The following is an 18,743-nucleotide window of genomic DNA, read 5'->3' as shown; positions in this document are numbered from 1 at the left end:
TTTAACGCTGATTTTAACATTCTTTCGGTATTTGTGTAGCTACGAGAGTCTGAGGCTTAAAAATGATAAATACAATGTGGTGGATAAATACATTGGTGGCGGAAGGACGTCACAGGAGTCCAACGTTGCCAAACTACCGTATTTTCTAACTGATATCTATACCAAAAATAACTATCCAATAAAAACAGACATCAATGAATAACAGTTTTAACGCTAAATTTAATATTCTTTCGTTAGTTGTGTAGCTACGAGGGTTTGAGGCTTAAAAATGATAAATACAATGTGATGAGTATGACAATCTGGCACCGTTGCACAGGAGCCCGATTCCAGGTTGCCCTACTCATAACATTCTATATTTACATGTTTCTAAGCCTTAACTATACCCAAGACACATCGAAACTTAACCATTTTAATGATAATTATATATAAAGTCAGTTATTAGAACCCAAGAGACGGTTTATAGGTTAGAAATCGGGTAATGTGAGGCTTAGTACAACAATCCGGCAACCTGGACCAAGGTCGCCCACGTATAGATATTTATTTACCTATTAACTATTATTTCCAGGGTGTCATTAGAGCCATTCGTTCATAAAATCGATGAAGTAGGGATTATAACAAGTAATAACCTGATCGGTGTGTCATTTGAGGATTATTTGGCTATTTGTGATATCATGGTGCTAGTTTTCCTATGCCAAGTGCACAAGGTTACGTGGTTATGCTGTGATGTAAGGGTCCAGCCGCTGTAAATATTATGGTTTTATGCTATTTAGAAGTATATATTTAATCATCTTTGTTATACGTATGCGAATAACGATCTACCTGGCGATATGTAATGAATGGCGGGAGGATGTGGCAACGTCGCCTAGCCTCGCAGCAAATAACTCCTTCCATATCTTTCTTTCCTACAATACCATTTTCCTTTTATTATCTTACTGGGGATCTATAACGCCCAGAAAGGGGGATACACTAGCTACGGAAGGCATGATTTAGGTGTATAAGCATATAGCAAACGTCACAGTACATTTGTTCCTCTTTAATAATATCTCGCGCATTTTTTCTCCGCAGATAAAGCAAAAATGGCAACCCAAGTCAGGTAACCCCCCACGCCTTATCAGGACCAACGAGATTACACAAAAAAATAAGAAAAAAACAAAATACAAACGAAGCGGACATCGCATTTGAACATTTGAGGTCAGCAAGAGGACGATAGGTCTATATAAGGCCATGGAAAACGCCCACTATGCATATATATAAAGCAACACTGAATATTTGCACTCGTTTCTTGTCATTTTGTATTTTATTTATATATATGCCTCAGGGCGTATCAAAACTATTATTACTGGTGGCATTAGTCTTATATAATATAGTATTGATATTGACTTAGTATTATTATAAACACCAATGGATGACTCGGGTAAATTGCACTTTTCTAGAACATTCCCCTTTGCAAATGCGCACCATGCAGAGAGTAGAAAAAACTATTATTACGATTATCATTGTTATTATATTTCTTGTTGTCAATGGTATTAGTATTTTAGTATTAGTATAAACACCAATGCAAGATCGACTCGGGTATTACATTTTTCAAGAACATTCCCCTTTGCAAATGCGCACCATAGATCGAGTAGAAAAAAACTATTACTATTATATCATTGCTATTATTTTATCTCCTTGCCGATGATGATGGTTCCTCGAGGCCACTCACCAATGGTCGCGATATGGTGGACATTCCCGTTGGCCGCCTGGTTGCTCTTCACCACCATCTTGACGGTGTCCGTGGAGGAAACTTGGCTATTCTGCGACATTTTCCTCCACGTGACTCAGGGAAACAGCGTCTTGTCGGGCCCGAACAAAGGGATTCCTCCGCGTCGGGTCTCCAGCAGAGGACTGTGTCGGGCTGAACTAAAAATCGATGAGAAAGCCTGCCTAAGGGGTGGAGCCCGGCGCGTGGATCACCTGCATGGGACTTCCGACCTTAGGGAGAGATCCGATGGAGCCTAAAATCCCCCGTGGGTCCTACAGCGTCATTCCCTTGCCCTTGTCACCCATGGGCATCGAGGGGTAATCCGTATTGTCCCACTGGGCATATGGAGTCTCATCTACCTGGCCTGCAATGATACCTGTGCCAGACTAATTAACAGGTGATGGATCGTGAAAATTCAACTGGAAAATTCCGCCGCTCAGTCCGCCACGCAGGATGTCCGCGCAGGGGTGAAGGAGGTGGAGGAGGAGGAGCAGGAGGAGGTGGAGGATATGATGATGAAGAAGAGGAGGAGGAGGAAGAAGGTGAAGGAAGGTGAGGTTGGGAGCATAGGCAACAGTGCGCGTGGAGGCGGTGCTCAGCTTAGTCACGTTGGACCTTCGAGCTTATGCTGGGAGATAAAAATAAGTAAATAAATAAACGAATAGCTCGATATATGGCCTCTGCAGCATCCGGGCTCCACAGTTTACCTTCCCCAGTAAGAAAAATAAATAAAAGAAGAGAAATGATAAATATGAAGGGAAAAAAGGATCGAGAGAGAAACAGGAGTGCAGGACAAATAGAAAGAAAAGACTTTAAGGAGAGGGAAAACAATGTATACCTTCCTCAATAAAGGAATAAAAGAGAAATAATAAAAATGAAGGCAAAAAATAAGAAAGAAAATAAGAAACAGGAGTGGGAGGGATAAGAAAGGTGAGAAATAGAAAGGATTGATTGATTAGGAAAGAAGGAGAGTGAATTAGCAATTATAATTTACCTACCCGAGTAAAAAAAAAATGAATAAAATAAAATTAAGGCAAAAAAAATAAGAAAGAAAGTAAGAAACAGGAATAGGATAGACAAAAATAAATGAAAAAAAGAAAAGAATAGGAAGTAGGAGATAGACAGAATTAAAGGAAAAAAGGGGAGAAAATAAAAGAAGTAGCTATATATTTATCACTCATTTCGAAGGATGAACAGCTGGTGGCCTGCATGCTGACTGACAAGGCTGGGATTCGAACGGTGGGCCGGCAGTTTCGTGGGTAGGGACACCATACCACCGCGCCACCGTGGAGGCGAAAATTTTAAAAAGATAACTGAAGAAAAGCAATATTGATAAAAAGGAAGAAATATCTAGGTGTACGTAGTGACCTAGTAAGTTATACAGAGCGCACGTGAGAGTGGCCAAGAAGATCGATTTTATTCTAAGTTATATTATACGTTTATATCTTACGTTTCGAGAAGGAAATAGCGTTTATGCCTCTAAACTCCTTCCTGTTTCCTTGTTTCCTGCGAGGGTGGTTAAAAAAAAGGTTGATTATAAAGTTTTGATAATGCAAATAGATCTAGAATGTTCACATGTAGCCAAGCCTATAAATAAATAACCTTCAAACCACCCGGGAAACCATAGAAAAGAGTGTAAAAGATTGAAAATAGCTTTGAATTAACCGTATACTGGTGATTCGTACCGCAAAATATTGGTTTTATAATGAAATATTGCCCAAATACGACACTTAGCTAAAGATGTACGATTTTACAGTCACGCTGGGCTGAAGAACTTGAATTTGAACTTGAAGATATCTTGAGGTGTTCATATGTGTGTGTTTGAGGCAAGGTTATTTTTTACTCGCATTATAAGTTCTCTGCATATTAAAACCCCATTGACCAGCCTCATAAACAACCTGTGGCGCTAAGGGAGTAAATAATAGCAGACAGGAAGGAGTAGAGACAGACAGACACGAGAATAGCTGATTAGTAAGGTTTGAATCGAGATATGGATGTGTTAATGTGAGTAATCTTAACCTTATATAACTTGTTTTAATGCTGTGCAAAAAATATCAGCCATCGCGTGAGTCTAATCGTTCATCGTACCAGGCACTGACACCGCATTCGTACCATGATTATCGTGTTCCGCCTCCATGTCATTCTTCATCTCCCGATATTGACCTCTCTTTGACCACTCCTCTGACCTCTTATTTATAGAGGCATTATCTAGAGGACTTTATTTACTCACTACCACTTTTCGTTTGCCCTTGACCTGCTTTCTTTGCTGTAAAAATAATGATAAATAAATTCCCTATAATGATATCACGTTTCCATCAGCCACGAACGCCGGTGACAGCCAATAGGAAGAGGCCAAGTCCTCCCTGACAGGCACACTATCTCGCTTCCCATTGGCTGAGGCTCCGGCGTGGTGGGCTGTGATTGGTGGAGCCGCGGAGCCACGCCCACCTGGGGAGGAGCCGAGGTCAGGGCCACAGTGTTCCGAGGACTCCCGTGTGGTGAGGGGCGTCCATTCATCTCGTTGAACCGCCTGGAATAGGGTGAAGAAGATGCTGAAAACAAGACATCGCTACCTTTTCCTGCTCCTCGCCCTCCTCTTCATAGGTAAGACATTATACAACGCTTTAAAACAGTACTTATGGTGATATATAACTGATATTAAACCCGTGTTGACCTCACTGTATACAAATTAACTCGTGCTTACAGGGAATGTTTTTATGAATATTGATATATGTCCCTCATCCTCATATCCTTCACTAATAACACGTGTAGGGTTTTAATAAGCATGTATAAGGGTGTCCATGGCTGTATATTGCCTTGTGTCAGAAATATAGACGTAATTGAAATAGTAGGACATAATATACCGGTTTTTCTATATTCTCCTTCCTGTTGCCTTGTATTTTAATTATTAACTCCTAAGGTTGTTTGAAAGACCAGTCATTTGTGTCCATGGCTATATATTGCCTAGTCAGAAATATGCAAATAATATAATGCCGGTTTTTCTGTATAGTCGATCCTTCCTGTTGCCTTGTATTTTAATTATTAGCTGAGGTTGTTTGAAAGACTAGTAATTCGGGATTCAGTGTAAGGGAAGTGATATGGTTCTAATAAGTTGTCCAAAGATGGCTTATTTCTCTACACACTTCTTCCTTATAGTTTGTATTTAAAGTATTAGCTGCTGAGGTTGTTTGAAAGACTAGTAATTCGGGATTCAGTGTAAGGGAGGTGATATGGTTCTAATAAGTTGTCCAAAGATGGCTTATTTGTCTACACACTTCTTCCTTTTAGTTTGTATTCAAAGTATTAGCTGCTGAGGTTGTTTGAAAGACTAGTAATTCGGGATTCAGTGTAAGGGAGTTGATATGATTTTAACAAGTTGTCCAAAGATGGCTTATTTCTCTACACACTTCTTCCTTTTAGTTTGTATTAAAAGTATTAGCTGCTCAGGTTGTTCGAAAGACTAGTTATTTGGGTTTTAGTGTAAGGGAAGTGATATGGTTCTAATAAGTTGTCCAAAGATGGCTTATTTCTCTACACACTTCTTCCTTTTAGTTTGTATTAAAAGTATTAGCTGCTCAGGTTGTTCGAAAGACTAGTTATTTGGGATTCAGTGTAAGGGAAGTGATATGGTTCTAATAAGTTGTCCAAAGATGGGTTATTTCTTTTCACACTTCTTCCTTATAGTTTGTATTTAAAGTATTAGCTCCTGAGGTTGTTTGAAAGAAGAGTTATTTGGGTTTTAGTGTAAGGGAAGTGATATGATTCTAACAAGTTGTCCAAAGATGGCTTATTTCTCTACACACTTCTTCCTTTTAGTTTGTATTTAAAGTATTAGCTCCTGAGGTTGTTTGAAAGACTAGATATTTGGGTTTTAGTGTAAGGGAAGTGATATGGTTCTGATAAGTTGTCCAAAGATGGCTTATTTCTCTACACACTCCCTGTAGGCTTGTATTTTAATTATTAGCTGCTGAGGTTGTTTGAAAGACTAGATATTTGGGTTTTAGTGTAGAGGAAGTGATATGATTCTAATAAGTTGTCCAAAGATGGCTTATTTGTGTACAGTGACTATACACACTCCTCCCTCTTGGCTAATTATTCCCTCCATTGGCTGTAGAGGTTGTTTATAAGGCTGCTTAATATGATTTTTAGTGTGCAGAGAACTCAGAATGCAAGGATAATATATAAATCTGGCTATAGATATCTTTTTCTGTCAACTCCGTTAGCTTGTGTTCACTATTGTTTGAAGTGCATCAAAAGTGAGGTACAGCGATGAGCTATTGTACTTCTAACCTGGCTCAAAATACCAGTGTTTCCCATTAATTACTTCTTCCTGTATGCTGGGATTCACTATACAAATTTTAAGAATGCAAGGATAATATATAAATGTGGCTATAGATATCTTTTTCTGTCAACTCCTTCCTGTTAGCTTGTGTTCACTGTATGGCTTGAAGAAGTGCATCAAAAGTGAGGTACAGCGATGAGCTATTGTACTTTTAACCTGGCTCAAAATACCAGTGTTTCCCATTAATCACATCTCCCTGTTTGCTGGTATTCACTGTATATATCTTAAGCACATCACCTGGTACATTGGACTAGATTTCATTGGTCTGTTCATTGTTAGGTTACTTTTTCAACTGGCTTAGAGGAAGACAATACAATACTTGGGCATCTGTAGACCACCGAGTGTATGCTTCCCGATAGCTAGTTCATGTAAGCGTCTTTTCCCAGGATGTGCGAGAGCAGAGGATGAGCCCAAGGTGGAGAGTGACCTTGGGGCGGACAAGGAAGGGTCGCGCACAGATGACGGCGTGGTGGCCAGGGAGGAGGAGGCCATCAAGCTGGACGGACTCAATGTAGCACAAGTGAGTCATCGTTTCTTTAGAATAAGCATATAAATTAGTGTTAAGCCCTTACCGGAGTGCCTGGTGGGTGTGATAATATTTCGTTGGTATTTTGTTGAGGTTTCACATATGACCATTAGTTCAGTTTTCATGTCTAATATTTTCATAATAGTATCACAATTAATATTTGCCCTTTAAAACTGTATAATTAGATTTCTTGGTCATTCCCACAATGTTAAGTTTCCACCCAAAAAATGGAATTGGATGTTTTCTGCCTCTACAATACTGTTTCAGCATCTCCTGTATAGAGTTTTCATGTCCACTACTAAGTCTGATTCTCGCTCTGTAGTTGATGAAATTCATGAAAAAATTAAGTTGAAGATGTACTTTAACGAGTAATGAAGATCTCTGTTGTAAGTTTCTTCTAGTACCTACTTGTGTGTGGGTCATGAGAGTCTGAGAGGTAAGGTTCTGATTAGTTATGAATGGTTGTACTTTACAGATGAAAGAGCTGAGGGAGAAGGCAGAGAAGCATGTGTTCCAGGCCGAGGTGAATCGCATGATGAAGCTGATCATCAACTCGCTCTACAGAAACAAGGAGGTGAGGCTACTGTCCAATCCAGCACTATATTATGCCAGTGAACCTTTGATAACCATTAGACGAGAAATTTATCTTGTGCTACTCTATACAAGGAGGTGATCTCACTGTCCAATCCAGCACTATATTATGCCAGTGAACCTTTGATAACCATTAGACGAGAAATTTATCTTGTGCTACATCTGTACAAGGAGGTGATCTCACTGTCCAATCCAGCACTATATTATGCCAGTGAACCTTTGATAACCATTACATGAGAAATTTATCTTGTGCTACTCTATACGAGGAGGTGATCTCACTGTCCAATCCAGCACTATATTATGCCAGTGAACCTTTGATAACCATTAGACGAGAAATTTATTTTGTGCTACATCTATACAAGGAGGTGATCTCACTGTCCAATCCAGCACTATATTATGCCAGTGAACCTTTGATAACCATTACATGAGAAATTTATCTTGTGCTACATCTGTACAAGGAGGTGATCTCATTGTCCAATCCAGCATTATTTTTGTCTGTGAACCTTTGATAACTATTATATGAGAAATTAATCTTGTGCTACTTCCACACAAGGACTGAATCTTGAACCTTTCCTCGCCAGATCTTCCTCCGAGAGCTGATCAGCAACGCATCAGACGCCCTGGACAAGATCCGCCTGCTTGCCCTCACAGACAAGGAGGAGCTCACCACCAACCCGGAAATGGTCATCAGGATCAAGGCGGACAAGGTAAGATGAGAGGAGGAGGAGGAGGATGGCTTATAGGAAACAGTTCAGAGCTAGTAAGGCATATATGATTTCCTTAAGACAGCTTATTCAATGCATTTTTCTCATATCAAATCCAGTAACTATTTTTCATGGCCTATTTGTACATTATTATTATTATTCACTATTATTGATCTCATTTTAACCTCCCACACCGCTCTTTCAATACCTGTTTCTTGCCCTGATTGTACTCTATCATCACTTAAAAAAAAGGATGTAGCTATTGACCTCATTTTCAACCTGTACATGATAAAGAAAGGATATCTATTGACCTCGCTTAACTTCCACAGGATAACCACGTCCTCCACATCACCGACACTGGCCTTGGCATGACCCGGAACGACCTGGTCAACAATCTTGGCACCATCGCTAAGTCCGGCACCGCGGAGTTCTTCTCGAAGCTGCAGGAGTCTGAAAGCACTGACCAGGTGAGGCTTAGAAAGGGATTTTTATGGGGAAGGAGTCTGCTTGCTCTGCTCATAAAAGTAGTTGACAGTATGCAATAGATGGTTGGAATCTGATGGTGAGATTGTCTGATGGTTCCCTCTATAAGGCCATTCAGTTGTAGGCAGAAATACAAAGGAAAGGAAGGGATGCAGCTCAAGGGAAAAAAGAGGAAATAGTCAGTTTGCTCTGCTTATAAAGGTGGTTGTCAGTATGCAATAGAGGGTTGGAATCTGAGGGGAAGGTGTCGATACTCCCATCTTGAAAGCACTTGAGTCATAGGCAGGAGGAAATAGACATAGGAAGGCTGTTTTTGAGTCTACCAGTGAAAGGGATGAAAGAACTTAACATCCAGACTCTGTAACTCTCCTCTTGAAAGTACTTAAGTCATAGGCAGGAGGAAATAGACATGGTAAGGCTGTTATTAAGTCTACCATTAAAGGGATGCAAGAACTTAACATGTAGGCTTTGTAACTTGTAGTATTTGTACGTTTCTGCACTCTTTAATAATCTAAGCACATTATATTGAGTCCATTCTTTCCCCCCAGGCGAGTGACTTGATCGGACAGTTCGGCGTTGGTTTCTACTCTGCCTTCCTGGTGGCCGATCGTGTGGTTGTGACCTCCAAACACAACTCTGACAAGCAGCACATCTGGGAGTCTGATTCTGCCGAGTTCTCTGTGGTGGAGGACCCACGCGGAGACACCCTGAAGAGAGGTGAGGGAGGGAGGATGCTTAAGCTGTACTAAGTTTGATACAATACCTCAAGTGTTTAGAATTGAGGCACTATGAAGTCAGGGAGGGAGGGAGGATGCTAACCTAACCTATAATTAACCTGGTAGCTGCAGGGATCATGTTTCTTAAAGGCCCTTCTAAGCGAGAAAAAGGAGAAAAAATCATCACACGCACACCATTTCATAATATATATTAATGCATTTGTGATCAGTTTATGCATCATCTATTTTTTTTGTGGGGGTTATATCATGGCGAAAATTTGGCCTGTCGCTGGTACACGGTACAGCCACAAATTTGGCCAGTCACTGCTACTGGGTTAAGGTATATTACAAGTCTCTGCTAAATAGACTCGGAGAATATTTTATGCAGTGTGGTGAAGGATTGGTCAGAATAGATGCAGACATGAAATATTTGGCACCAATAATCATGTTAATATGAAGATAACTACTATGCATTTCAGCGGCAGACAAACGGTTTTTTTTTTATCTCCTCTCTCCTAATCGTTGGATGTGTATGATATTTTTATTTGAACAATACAACATCCGTAACATTTGTTAATTTATTATACCATATTGCTATATGGTATGTGGAGTTTTACTAGTAGTGATATTCGCATAATCAGTCTCATCATATCTCATCAAGGGTGGGTGAATCGGACGACCTCTCGGTACCCCACCTACACCACCACCCCCACCACCACCACCACCACCAGACCCCCCCCCCCCTCCTCTTCCCCCCCCCCTTCCTCTTCCCCCCCCTCTTCCACCCAGCCTTCCTTTTTTTTTCCTACATGTAATTACATATTAGTATGTATACATACATACATACATATATAACATACACAATACAATACATATACATAATAATATATGGTATCTCATAACTGGTATAGTCAAACATAAAAATAAGTGGATGAGAAAACCAGACTTAAAGCAAAAGCAATGAGAAATGTTATTTTAATGGATGTGATGATTGAGATTTTTGTTTTTTCTGAGTATTTTTATATTATCTCTCTCTCTCTCTCTCTCTCTCTCTCTCTCTCTCTCTCTCTCTCTCTCTCTCTCTCTCTCTCTGCTCTCTCTCTGCTCTCTCTCTTCTCTCTATCTGCTCTCTCTCTGATCTCTCTCTATAATAAATACACATAATTTTTTAATAATATATATAATATATATAATTTTTATATAACATATATTATATAAAATATATATAACATGATCTTTTCTATAAAGTAGAAGGTCCAAAATACAGGTATAATTTTCCAAGTCATGTTCACAATCACACATAATTCCAGCACATCATGTTCTCATTTATATGACAATAGCGCATGCATTGAAGCACTCTCAGTACTACAACACTACTACTACTTCTACAACACATGTTAACTGCAGACAGGAAATCATCACATTAAGTAGTACCATACAAAAATTTATAAGTAATATATACAATACATATACAAGGGGGGATACAAAATAAATAGATACATAAGGGAGAAGCAAGGAGGTAGGAGGAGGGGGGGGAAGAGGCAGGGGGAGAAGAGGAGAGGAGTGGAGAGAGGGGAGAGGGGGGCAAGGGAGGTGTGTGGGGGGACTTCAAGGAAATGGGTGAAGAGGTGTGTGGGTTTTAGGTGTTACTTATCACATAACATTGTGTTATTTTCACGTGAGTATTTTCCAAAACATGTGGTTACAAACACTTTGTATGAATACTCATTGTCAAACGGAAAAATAATATGGACCAACCAACGAAACACCGCTTGTCCACCGCAAAAATGTGCACAGTTTAGCCTGAAATTATCTGCAAAAGAACCCGTTAAAGCAGGTAAATCTCCTCTAACCTAACTGATACTAATATAATTGAGGCCTTCTATAGTTTCTGTATTGGAGGAAGGCAAATTTATCTTATGTGAAGACTCTGAACCTCTTCCTTAACTCACTCCTCTGCTTCAGGAACCACCGTGTCCCTGCACCTGAAGGAGGAGGCATATGACTTCGTGGAGGTGGACACTGTCAAGAACCTGGTGAAGAAGTACTCGCAGTTCATCAACTTCCCCATCTACCTCTGGGAGTCCAAGACCGAGGAGGTGGAGGAGCCACTGGACGAGGATGAGGCGGAGAAGGAGGACGAGGTGGTGGAGGAGGACGAGGAGGGGAAAGTGGAGGAGGAGAAGGAGGAGGACAAGCCCAAAACGAAGAAGGTATCCAAGACCACCTGGGACTGGACCCTGGTAAACAACGCCAAGCCCATCTGGACCAGGAAGCCGGCGGAGATTGAGGATTCCGAGTACAATGAATTCTACAAGTCCCTGAGCAAGGACTCCAAGGACCCGCTCGCCAAGACGCACTTCATTGCCGAGGGAGAGGTCACCTTCAAGTCGCTGCTCTTCATTCCCGAGGTCCAGCCCGGCGAGTCCTTCAACAAGTATGGAACGCGCACCGATAACATCAAGCTCTATGTGCGACGCGTCTTCATCACCGACGACTTCCAGGTGTGTGTGTGTGTGTGTGTGTGGGAAGGGATGTGGAGGGCAGGTAATGGATAGCTGGTTCTTGGAAGTCTGTAGGTTGACTGGTTGTGTTGGGTTGAGCTTGAGAAGGGTTGAGTTTGGTTAAGTTTCAAGAGGATTGGGTTTGGTTGAGTTGAAAGTGATACAGTTGGGTTGAGTTGGGTTAAGTTAAAGGAGGGTTGAGTTGGAGGAAGATTGGGTTTGGTTGAGTTGAAAGTGATGCAATTGGGTTGAGTTGGGTTAAGTTAAAGGAGGGTTGAGTTAGAAGGAGGATTGCATATGGTTGAGTTGAGGGTGATTACAATTGGGTTGAGTTGACTATCCCCTTGCAAGACACAATTCCCAGTAGATCTCAACCCTCATCACAGTCTCATAAATCCACAAACATCCTCTTCAATCCACCAATCCTACAACTCAATAGATTTGCATCCTTTCCTCACTATGGATAAACAATCTAATCCCTTCGCAGGACATGATGCCCAGCTACCTCAGCTTCATCCGCGGCGTTGTGGACTCGGACGACCTGCCTCTGAACGTGTCCCGCGAGAACCTGCAGCAACACAAGCTCCTGAAGGTCATCAAGAAGAAGCTGGTGCGCAAGACCCTGGACATGATCAAGAAGCTGGAGCCTGAGGAGTACGACAAATTCTGGAAGGAGTTCTCGACAAAGTAAGTGACGTTTTGAGGTTTGAGGGTAAGCTTTTTTTTACGGTGAGGGAGGGCATATGTCTGTACTCATTAGGTTAAACATATCTACACTTGACAAGGCTTTTATTGACGTTGTTTAGGGCATCTATTTGGGTAGTTCTCTGTGCATCTGTGTTCTATAGTGACACGATCCTTCCAGTCTCAAATTGGGCGCCATTGAGGACTCCGCCAACCGCACCCGCCTTGCCAAACTGCTGCGCTTCCTCTCATCCGCCGGGGAGAAACTGACCTCACTTTCCGATTACGTGGAGCGCATGAAGGAGAAGCAGGAACACATCTACTACATTGCCGGTGCCTCCAGGGCAGAGGTGGGTGCTGGTTTTCGTGTGTTTTAGCTGGGAGGGTGTCATGAACCACTTGGGGTCTTGTGTGGGTGTTAAGGTAATAGTTTTGACAGTTTCCTTGGGGTTGTGAGAAAGTGAGAGTTAGCACAATGGTGTATAGCTAATTCCATCCCCTTGTTTGGGTGTTAAGGTATAGTTTTTACGGTTTCCTTGGGGTTGTGAGGACAGGAAGGAGAGCTAGCTTAATTGTGTATAGCTAATTCCATCCCAATGTAAACAAATGTCGCTCTGCAGGTTGAGAACTCTCCCTTCGTGGAGCGCCTGCTGAAGAAGGGCTACGAGGTGCTGTTCCTGACTGAAGCGATCGACGAGTACGCCATCAACGCCATCCCGGAGTTTGAGGGCAAGAAGTTCCAGAATGTGGCCAAGGAGGGGCTGACCATCGACGAGAGTGAGGGGGCCAAGGAGCGCATGGAGGAGCTCAAGAAGGTGTACGAGCCCCTCACCAAGTGGCTGGGCGATGAGGCTCTCAAGGATGAGGTGAGTGCTGGAGCGTAGTCTGAATGTTGTCACTGTACCACAACGGTCAGTATTCTCGGACATTCTCGGCCTCTCACACACATTTTATAAGGCTTTCTTAGGGGTTGGGCTAGTATTTATTTTTGGGGTTTACACTTTTGTTGGATAAAGTTTTCTTAAGAGGTTTTGTAAGTATTTCCTTGTGTAGTTTTATGAGTCTTGTGATGGTTTGACAAGGCTTCTGCTGTACCATGAATGTGAAGACTAGTGAGAATCTGATTATATTTCCCTGGTCTTCAGAAATAGTAGTTGTTGAGAGCCAAAAATTTCCCTGGTCTTCAGAAATAGTTGTTGTTGAGAGCCAAAAATTTCCCTGGTCTTCAGAAATAGTTGTTGTTGAGAGCCAAAAATTTCCCTGGTCTTCAGAAATAGTTGTTGTTGAGAGCCAAAAATTTCCCTGGTCTTCAGAAATAGTTGTTGTTGAGAGCCAAAAATTTCCCTGGTCTTCAGAAATAGTTGTTGTTGAGAGCCAAAAATTTCCCTGGTCTTCAGAAATAGTTGTTGAGAGCCAAAAATTTCCCTGGTCTTCAGAAATAGTTGTTGTTGAGAGCCAAAAATTTCCCTGGTCTTCAGAAATAGTTGTTGTTGAGAGCCAAAAATGTCTAAATTATGACTTGGCTAACTTCTATATTTTAATAGTGAATTTAAACCAAGTGAATTTGACTGATTGAAATTGTTAGTTCAGTTTAGTTATCAAATGCCTTGCTTGTAAAGATTCATATATTCATAAAGCCTTCAGTTAACACTATTATGTATAAAGTTTATTCATATATGCTTCCTGAGTTATGACATCTGACATTGCAGTTTTTTATTTTATCCTTAAGTTACTGCCTGGCATGTGCTTCTAGATACCCTAAACTTAATGCCAAAGCAAGTACAAAAAATTCCACCCCTTAACCTGACCCAAAGATACCCTAAACTTAACATAACTCAAATACCAATATACCCTAAACTTAACATAACCCAACCCCAAGCCAATCCCAAGATACCCTAAACTTAACATAACCCAATCCCAAGATACCCCAAACTTAACATAACCCAACCCCAAGCCAATCCCAAGATACCCTAAACTTAACATAACCCAACCCCAAGCCAATCCCAAGATACCCTAAACTTAACATAACCCAACCCCAAGATACCCTAAACTTAACATAACCCAACCCCAAGATACCCCAAACTTAACATAACCCAACCCCAAGATACCCCAAACTTAACATAACCCAACCCCAAGATACCCCAAACTTAACATAACCCAACCCCAAGATACCCTAAACTTAACATAACCAACCCCAAAATACCCAAAACTTAACATAATCCAACCACAAACTCTTATAATATTTCCGTTAACTGTGTGGATGTTACGGCGGGCAGGGTAGACGCTCTTTACTTCAATACTCCTTACATACACCATTTTAAAACAGACTTCCGAGGCTGTTTCTACTTATGGCACGAATTCCATAAGTTAATCACGTAATATTGTCTCCATCTGATGCTCCTCTGATTCAGTATTCACCTCCTTATCAGAATTATCAGAATGCCTAATAGATTTCCAAGTCCGATTATGCTTTATCAATATTTTTAAAAGGTTATCGCACGGTATCGACACTCTCTGATGCTTCACAGTTCTCTACCCACCTCCTTATCTTAGTTTCACACCGCCCAATAGATTTCCAAGTCTGGTTATGCTTTTATCAATATTTCTAAAAGGTTATCGCTTAGTATTGTCTGTCTGATGCTTCCCAATTCTCTGTCCACCTCCTTATCAGTCTGTTTCTGCTTTATCAATGTTTCTAAAAGGTTATCGCATAGTATTGTCTGTCTAATGCTTCCCAGTTCTCTATCCACCTCCTTATCAGTCCGTTTCTGCTTAATCAATGTTTCTAAAAGGTTATCGCATAGTATTGTCTGTCTAATGCTTCCCAGTTCTCTATCCACCTCCTTATCAGTCAGTTTCTGCTTTATCAATGTTTCTAAAAGGTTATCGCATAGTATAGTCTGTCTGATGCTTCCCAGTTCTCTATCCACCTCATTATCAGTCTGTTTCTGCTTTATCAATGTTTCTAAAAGGTTATCGCTTAGTATTGTCTGTCTGATGCTTCCCAATTCTCTATCCACCTCCTTATCAGTCCGTTTCTGCTTAATCAATGTTTCTAAAAGGTTATCGCGTAGTGTCATCTGTGTCCAATGCTTCCCAGTTCTCCGTCAATCTCCTCTTATCGTAGTAATTTCGCGCTGCCCAACAGATCTCCAAGGCTGTTGTTTCCGAGCGTCTCTCCGACTCTCCCTGTGCTCTCGTGGCCAGCATGTTTGGATGGACAGGGAACATGGAGCGCTTGGCAATCTCTAACGCCCACCAGAAGACTCATGACAGCCACAGGGAGTAAGTCGTCCTTTGCATGGGTGGTTGTTACTTTCTTGTCTCTGGTCCTGGTAGTAGTTCTGAGGCTTCACTCTTTGCTTGGAGGTAAGGTTAGTTAGTGCATGGTTGCAGTAAGTGGTCCTGGAGGCATCTTTAGGGAAGTGCAAGAGGTGTTCCGGGTAAGCTTCCAACGCCAAGGTGAGTCGTGACAACCCAACATGTACGTTCGTAGATCCTGAAGGCGGAGGTCGGGGTGAGGCTGGCCGAGTCCCCCTGCGCCCTTGTCTCGTCTAAGTTCGGGTGGACGGGCAACATGGAGCGGATCGTGACCTCGCAGGCACACTCAAAGACCAACGACGCGCAGAGGGAGTAAGTGCCAAGGACGGTTGCTCCGAGGATGTTTTTGTTTGACTTTCATTTTTAAGAATGGACGAAGCGCCGAGGAAGAAAGGGCAGTCACTCGGAGGACTTGACTTGGTATTTTTAAGAACTTGACAAAAAAAAATTGCCAAAATTGAGTGCCTTTCTAGTTTCTTTAGGATTGTTTGATTAATATCAGGGTTGGACTGGCCTGTGTGCCCGGATAATATGGACAGGGTATAACAAAGTACCATTAGTAAGTTTTTTGATCTGATAACATGAGTCAATTCACTTAACTGACACATAACCAGGGCCCGAGAGAGGGGGGACCAGGTATCTCAGCATCAGGGCCCAATGGTAGCTCTATCTGGCGCTGCACATAACCATTTGTACCAGTTTAACCTTTGCCCTTCTATCTAAACTAACGACTTTAATTAACCAACTTCGCCTCCACGTAACCTTTTCTAACCTGTGACATCTTTGCCCTTCCAGCTACTACTTGAGCCAGAAGAAGACCCTTGAGATCAACCCCCGCCACCCCCTCATCAAGGAGCTGCTGCGTCGCGTTGAGTCTGACCCCAGCGATGAGAAGGCCCAGAGCATTGCACAGATGATGTTCCACACAGGTAATTCGAGTGCTGTGTTTACCCTGTATTTAGTAGAAGCAAAGCAAGAGTGGAAGACTATTTAAATAAGCATAGCAAGTTATATATTCTGTGACCATTACCCTGACCTTCCCCATCCCTCCAGCCACCCTGTATTTAGTAGAAGCAAAGTAAGAGTGACGGAACATTTGAATAGGCATACCAACTAATATTTTTTGTGTTCCTTGATTTACGCCTTGAACATAACCTTGCCGTTCCCCTTGACTGACCTCCCCTCTCCTTGCAGCCACCCTAAGGTCCGGCTATATGCTCAAGAACACGGTGGACTTCTCAAAATCCGTCGAGGAGATGATGCGGCAGACACTCGGAGTCGCTGTGGATGAGCCGGTTGAGGATGAGCCAGAGATGGATGAGGCGGAGGATGACGAGGAGCAGGTTCTCGAGGATGAGGATGAGGATGAGGAGGATGACGGAGGTGAGGTGGAGGAAATGCACGATGAGCTCTAAGCGGAGTCCCACGTTATCCTTCCCTCCCATCCCTGCCCCCTCCCCCCCTCCCATCATCTCCACTCCATGGTGTGACATGTGCCGTGTGGATGAGGTCAATCAAACTGGCGGTTACGTTTCGAGGCGGATGAGACGAAGGATTTGGTGCCATTCATGGATGTCGGAACTTATATTCAGGGTCAAGTTCATCCCTTTCTAAGTTTCCCGAGAGGTAGCGAGTTTACTTATTTTTGGGGTCAAGTTTGTTCCTTTACTTTCCCGACTTTCCCGAGAGGTAGTGAGTGTACTTCTGATTTTGGGGGGTCAAGTTTGTCCCCAATTTACTTTCCCGAGAGGTAGCGAGTTTGTTTTGTTTTCCGAAGGTATGTAATGAGATTATTCCGCGGTATTACGTAACATGATTGAAGACGCTCTGATCGGACTTACTCATTTAAGGAAGTCACTGTTTTCTTGTCCTGCACCGGTGTGTCCTGAGTCAGTGTGTGTGTATGCGTTCGCTGGTGCATTCATCGACTGTGCTGCGTCTCCTTTGGTTGGTGGGTCGGCGCAGAGAGCAGCTCTTGTTTCATTGCCAGAAGTCATTCGGTGTGAGTGAGTTTGTACGTATACATTTAAGAAACATTCCTGTCCTTGTTTCGTAAGGACGGCTTTTGTGTGAGAGTATTCATATCATTTTCATAATAAAATGTACTGGTATGCTGTGCTTTCATATTCCTCAAATCCTGGTGGTTAACCCGTCCGCTGCGGTTGGCACAGATTTGGCCTTCACTGGTAGCCTGGTAACATACTCCCAGGTCTTTCTGTGGTGGATAGTGGAGTGTTTCCCATGTGGTATTGGTATGCTGGATATCCCTTCGCTGGTAGCCTGGTAACATACACTCCCAGGTCTTTCTCTGCCTCTGTGGTGGATAGTGGAGTGTTTCCCATGTGGTATCAGTATGCTGGATATCCCTTCACTGGTAGCCTGGTAACATACACTCCCAGGTCTTTCTCTGCCTCTGTGGTGGATAGTGGAGTGTTTCCCATGTGGTATTGGTGTGCTGGATATCCCTTCACTGGTAGCCTGGTAACATACACTCCCAGGTCTTTCTCTGCCTCTGTGGTGGATAGTGGAGTGTTTCCCGTGTGGTATTGGTGTGCTGGATATCCCCTCCCAAGGTGCAGGACTTTACATTTTTCCTCATTGAATTGTAGCAGCCACTTTTTGTTCCATTCCTGTAGCTTGGTGAGGCCTTCTTGTAGGATATCCACAGTCAAGGGGTTGATTCTTCTGCTACCTATGATATTGAAAGCCCTGCATCTAAGTTATTTATTATGATCTGAATGACAGTGACCTAACCTGCATGGCTTTGTCAAATCTAGCTCTGGACACTCTTCTCTTCCAGCACCTCACAGGCCTTGACAGCAGCCAGGCTCACGCACCAGGGACAGAATCATAGGGTAGGAAGTCCTCTCAGTTCACAGTAGTCTGCCTAACCCTTGCATTAGTAGTTTAGTTGCCGTAGACTTGTGAATCTAACTCGTATTAAACATTTCGCCGAGAGAGAGACATTTGACCAGGCTTTTGTGGGTGACTTGGGCAAATCCAGGGATAGTTTTATGACCCTGGTGATAGTGTGACCCTTCTTCTGCACCATGAACTCAAGCACACACATATTTGACAAGACTTTCATGGGTGTTTTGGGCAATTCCAGGGGTAGTTTTATGACCCTG

The 18,743-nt window shown here is 42.4% G+C and overlaps 2 protein-coding genes and 1 long non-coding RNA gene across 9 annotated transcripts in view; 2 read left to right on the top strand and 1 right to left on the bottom strand.

Moving 5' to 3' along the window:
- Positions 1-1,924, bottom strand: part of LOC126985341 (UDP-N-acetylglucosamine--peptide N-acetylglucosaminyltransferase 110 kDa subunit-like) — a 29,148-nt gene extending 27,224 nt beyond the window's left edge. The window contains exon 1 of one of the 4 annotated variants that reach the window (XM_050840094.1): positions 1,708-1,924. In XM_050840094.1, coding sequence (XP_050696051.1) covers positions 1,708-1,805 — 98 coding nt within the window. In that variant the 5' untranslated portion in view covers positions 1,806-1,924. Of the gene's footprint in view, positions 1-1,705 lie in introns of all 4 variants that reach the window. The other 3 variants (XM_050840096.1, XM_050840097.1, XM_050840095.1) reach the window with 3 other exon arrangements.
- LOC126985345 (uncharacterized) overlaps positions 1-18,659 on the top strand; it is a 74,618-nt gene extending 55,959 nt beyond the window's left edge. Inside the window, exon 5 of one of the 3 annotated variants that reach the window (XR_007738606.1) lies at positions 18,015-18,659. This is a non-coding gene — a long non-coding RNA (uncharacterized LOC126985345). Of the gene's footprint in view, positions 1-17,915; positions 17,952-18,014 lie in introns of those variants that run through there. The other 2 variants (XR_007738610.1, XR_007738611.1) reach the window with 2 other exon arrangements.
- LOC126985342 (endoplasmin-like) lies at positions 4,181-17,726 on the top strand. Of its 2 annotated transcripts, none has more exons than XM_050840101.1 (13): positions 4,181-4,348; positions 6,473-6,606; positions 7,088-7,186; positions 7,785-7,910; positions 8,237-8,374; positions 8,939-9,107; positions 11,072-11,610; positions 12,098-12,297; positions 12,476-12,644; positions 12,915-13,160; positions 15,791-15,927; positions 16,411-16,544; positions 16,810-17,726. In XM_050840101.1, the coding sequence occupies exons 1-13, from the start codon at positions 4,294-4,296 to the stop codon at positions 17,028-17,030; spliced, it is 2,367 nt and encodes a 788-aa protein (XP_050696058.1). In that variant the 5' UTR covers positions 4,181-4,293; the 3' UTR covers positions 17,031-17,726. The 2 variants fall into 2 exon arrangements, with proteins under 2 accessions (XP_050696058.1, XP_050696057.1); XM_050840100.1 differs by lacking the exon at positions 15,791-15,927 and adding an exon at positions 15,443-15,579.
- Positions 18,660-18,743: the final 84 nt, after the last annotated feature.

Source organism: Eriocheir sinensis, chromosome 59 (assembly GCF_024679095.1).
Source record: "Eriocheir sinensis breed Jianghai 21 chromosome 59, ASM2467909v1, whole genome shotgun sequence".
In the NCBI taxonomy this organism is placed as follows: domain Eukaryota; kingdom Metazoa; phylum Arthropoda; class Malacostraca; order Decapoda; family Varunidae; genus Eriocheir; species Eriocheir sinensis.
This window is presented reverse-complemented; position numbering and strand designations above follow the sequence as displayed.

Excerpts from the sequence above, each read along its gene's own strand:
- LOC126985342 (XM_050840101.1), top strand. The coding sequence starts at position 4,294 with ATGCTGAAAACAAGACATCGCTACCTTTTCCTGCTCCTCGCCCTCCTC. Across the intron at positions 9,108-11,071 it reads CGGAGACACCCTGAAGAGAG|GAACCACCGTGTCCCTGCAC; the intron begins GTGAGGGAGGGA and ends CCTCTGCTTCAG. Across the intron at positions 12,645-12,914 it reads CCGGTGCCTCCAGGGCAGAG|GTTGAGAACTCTCCCTTCGT; the intron begins GTGGGTGCTGGT and ends GTCGCTCTGCAG.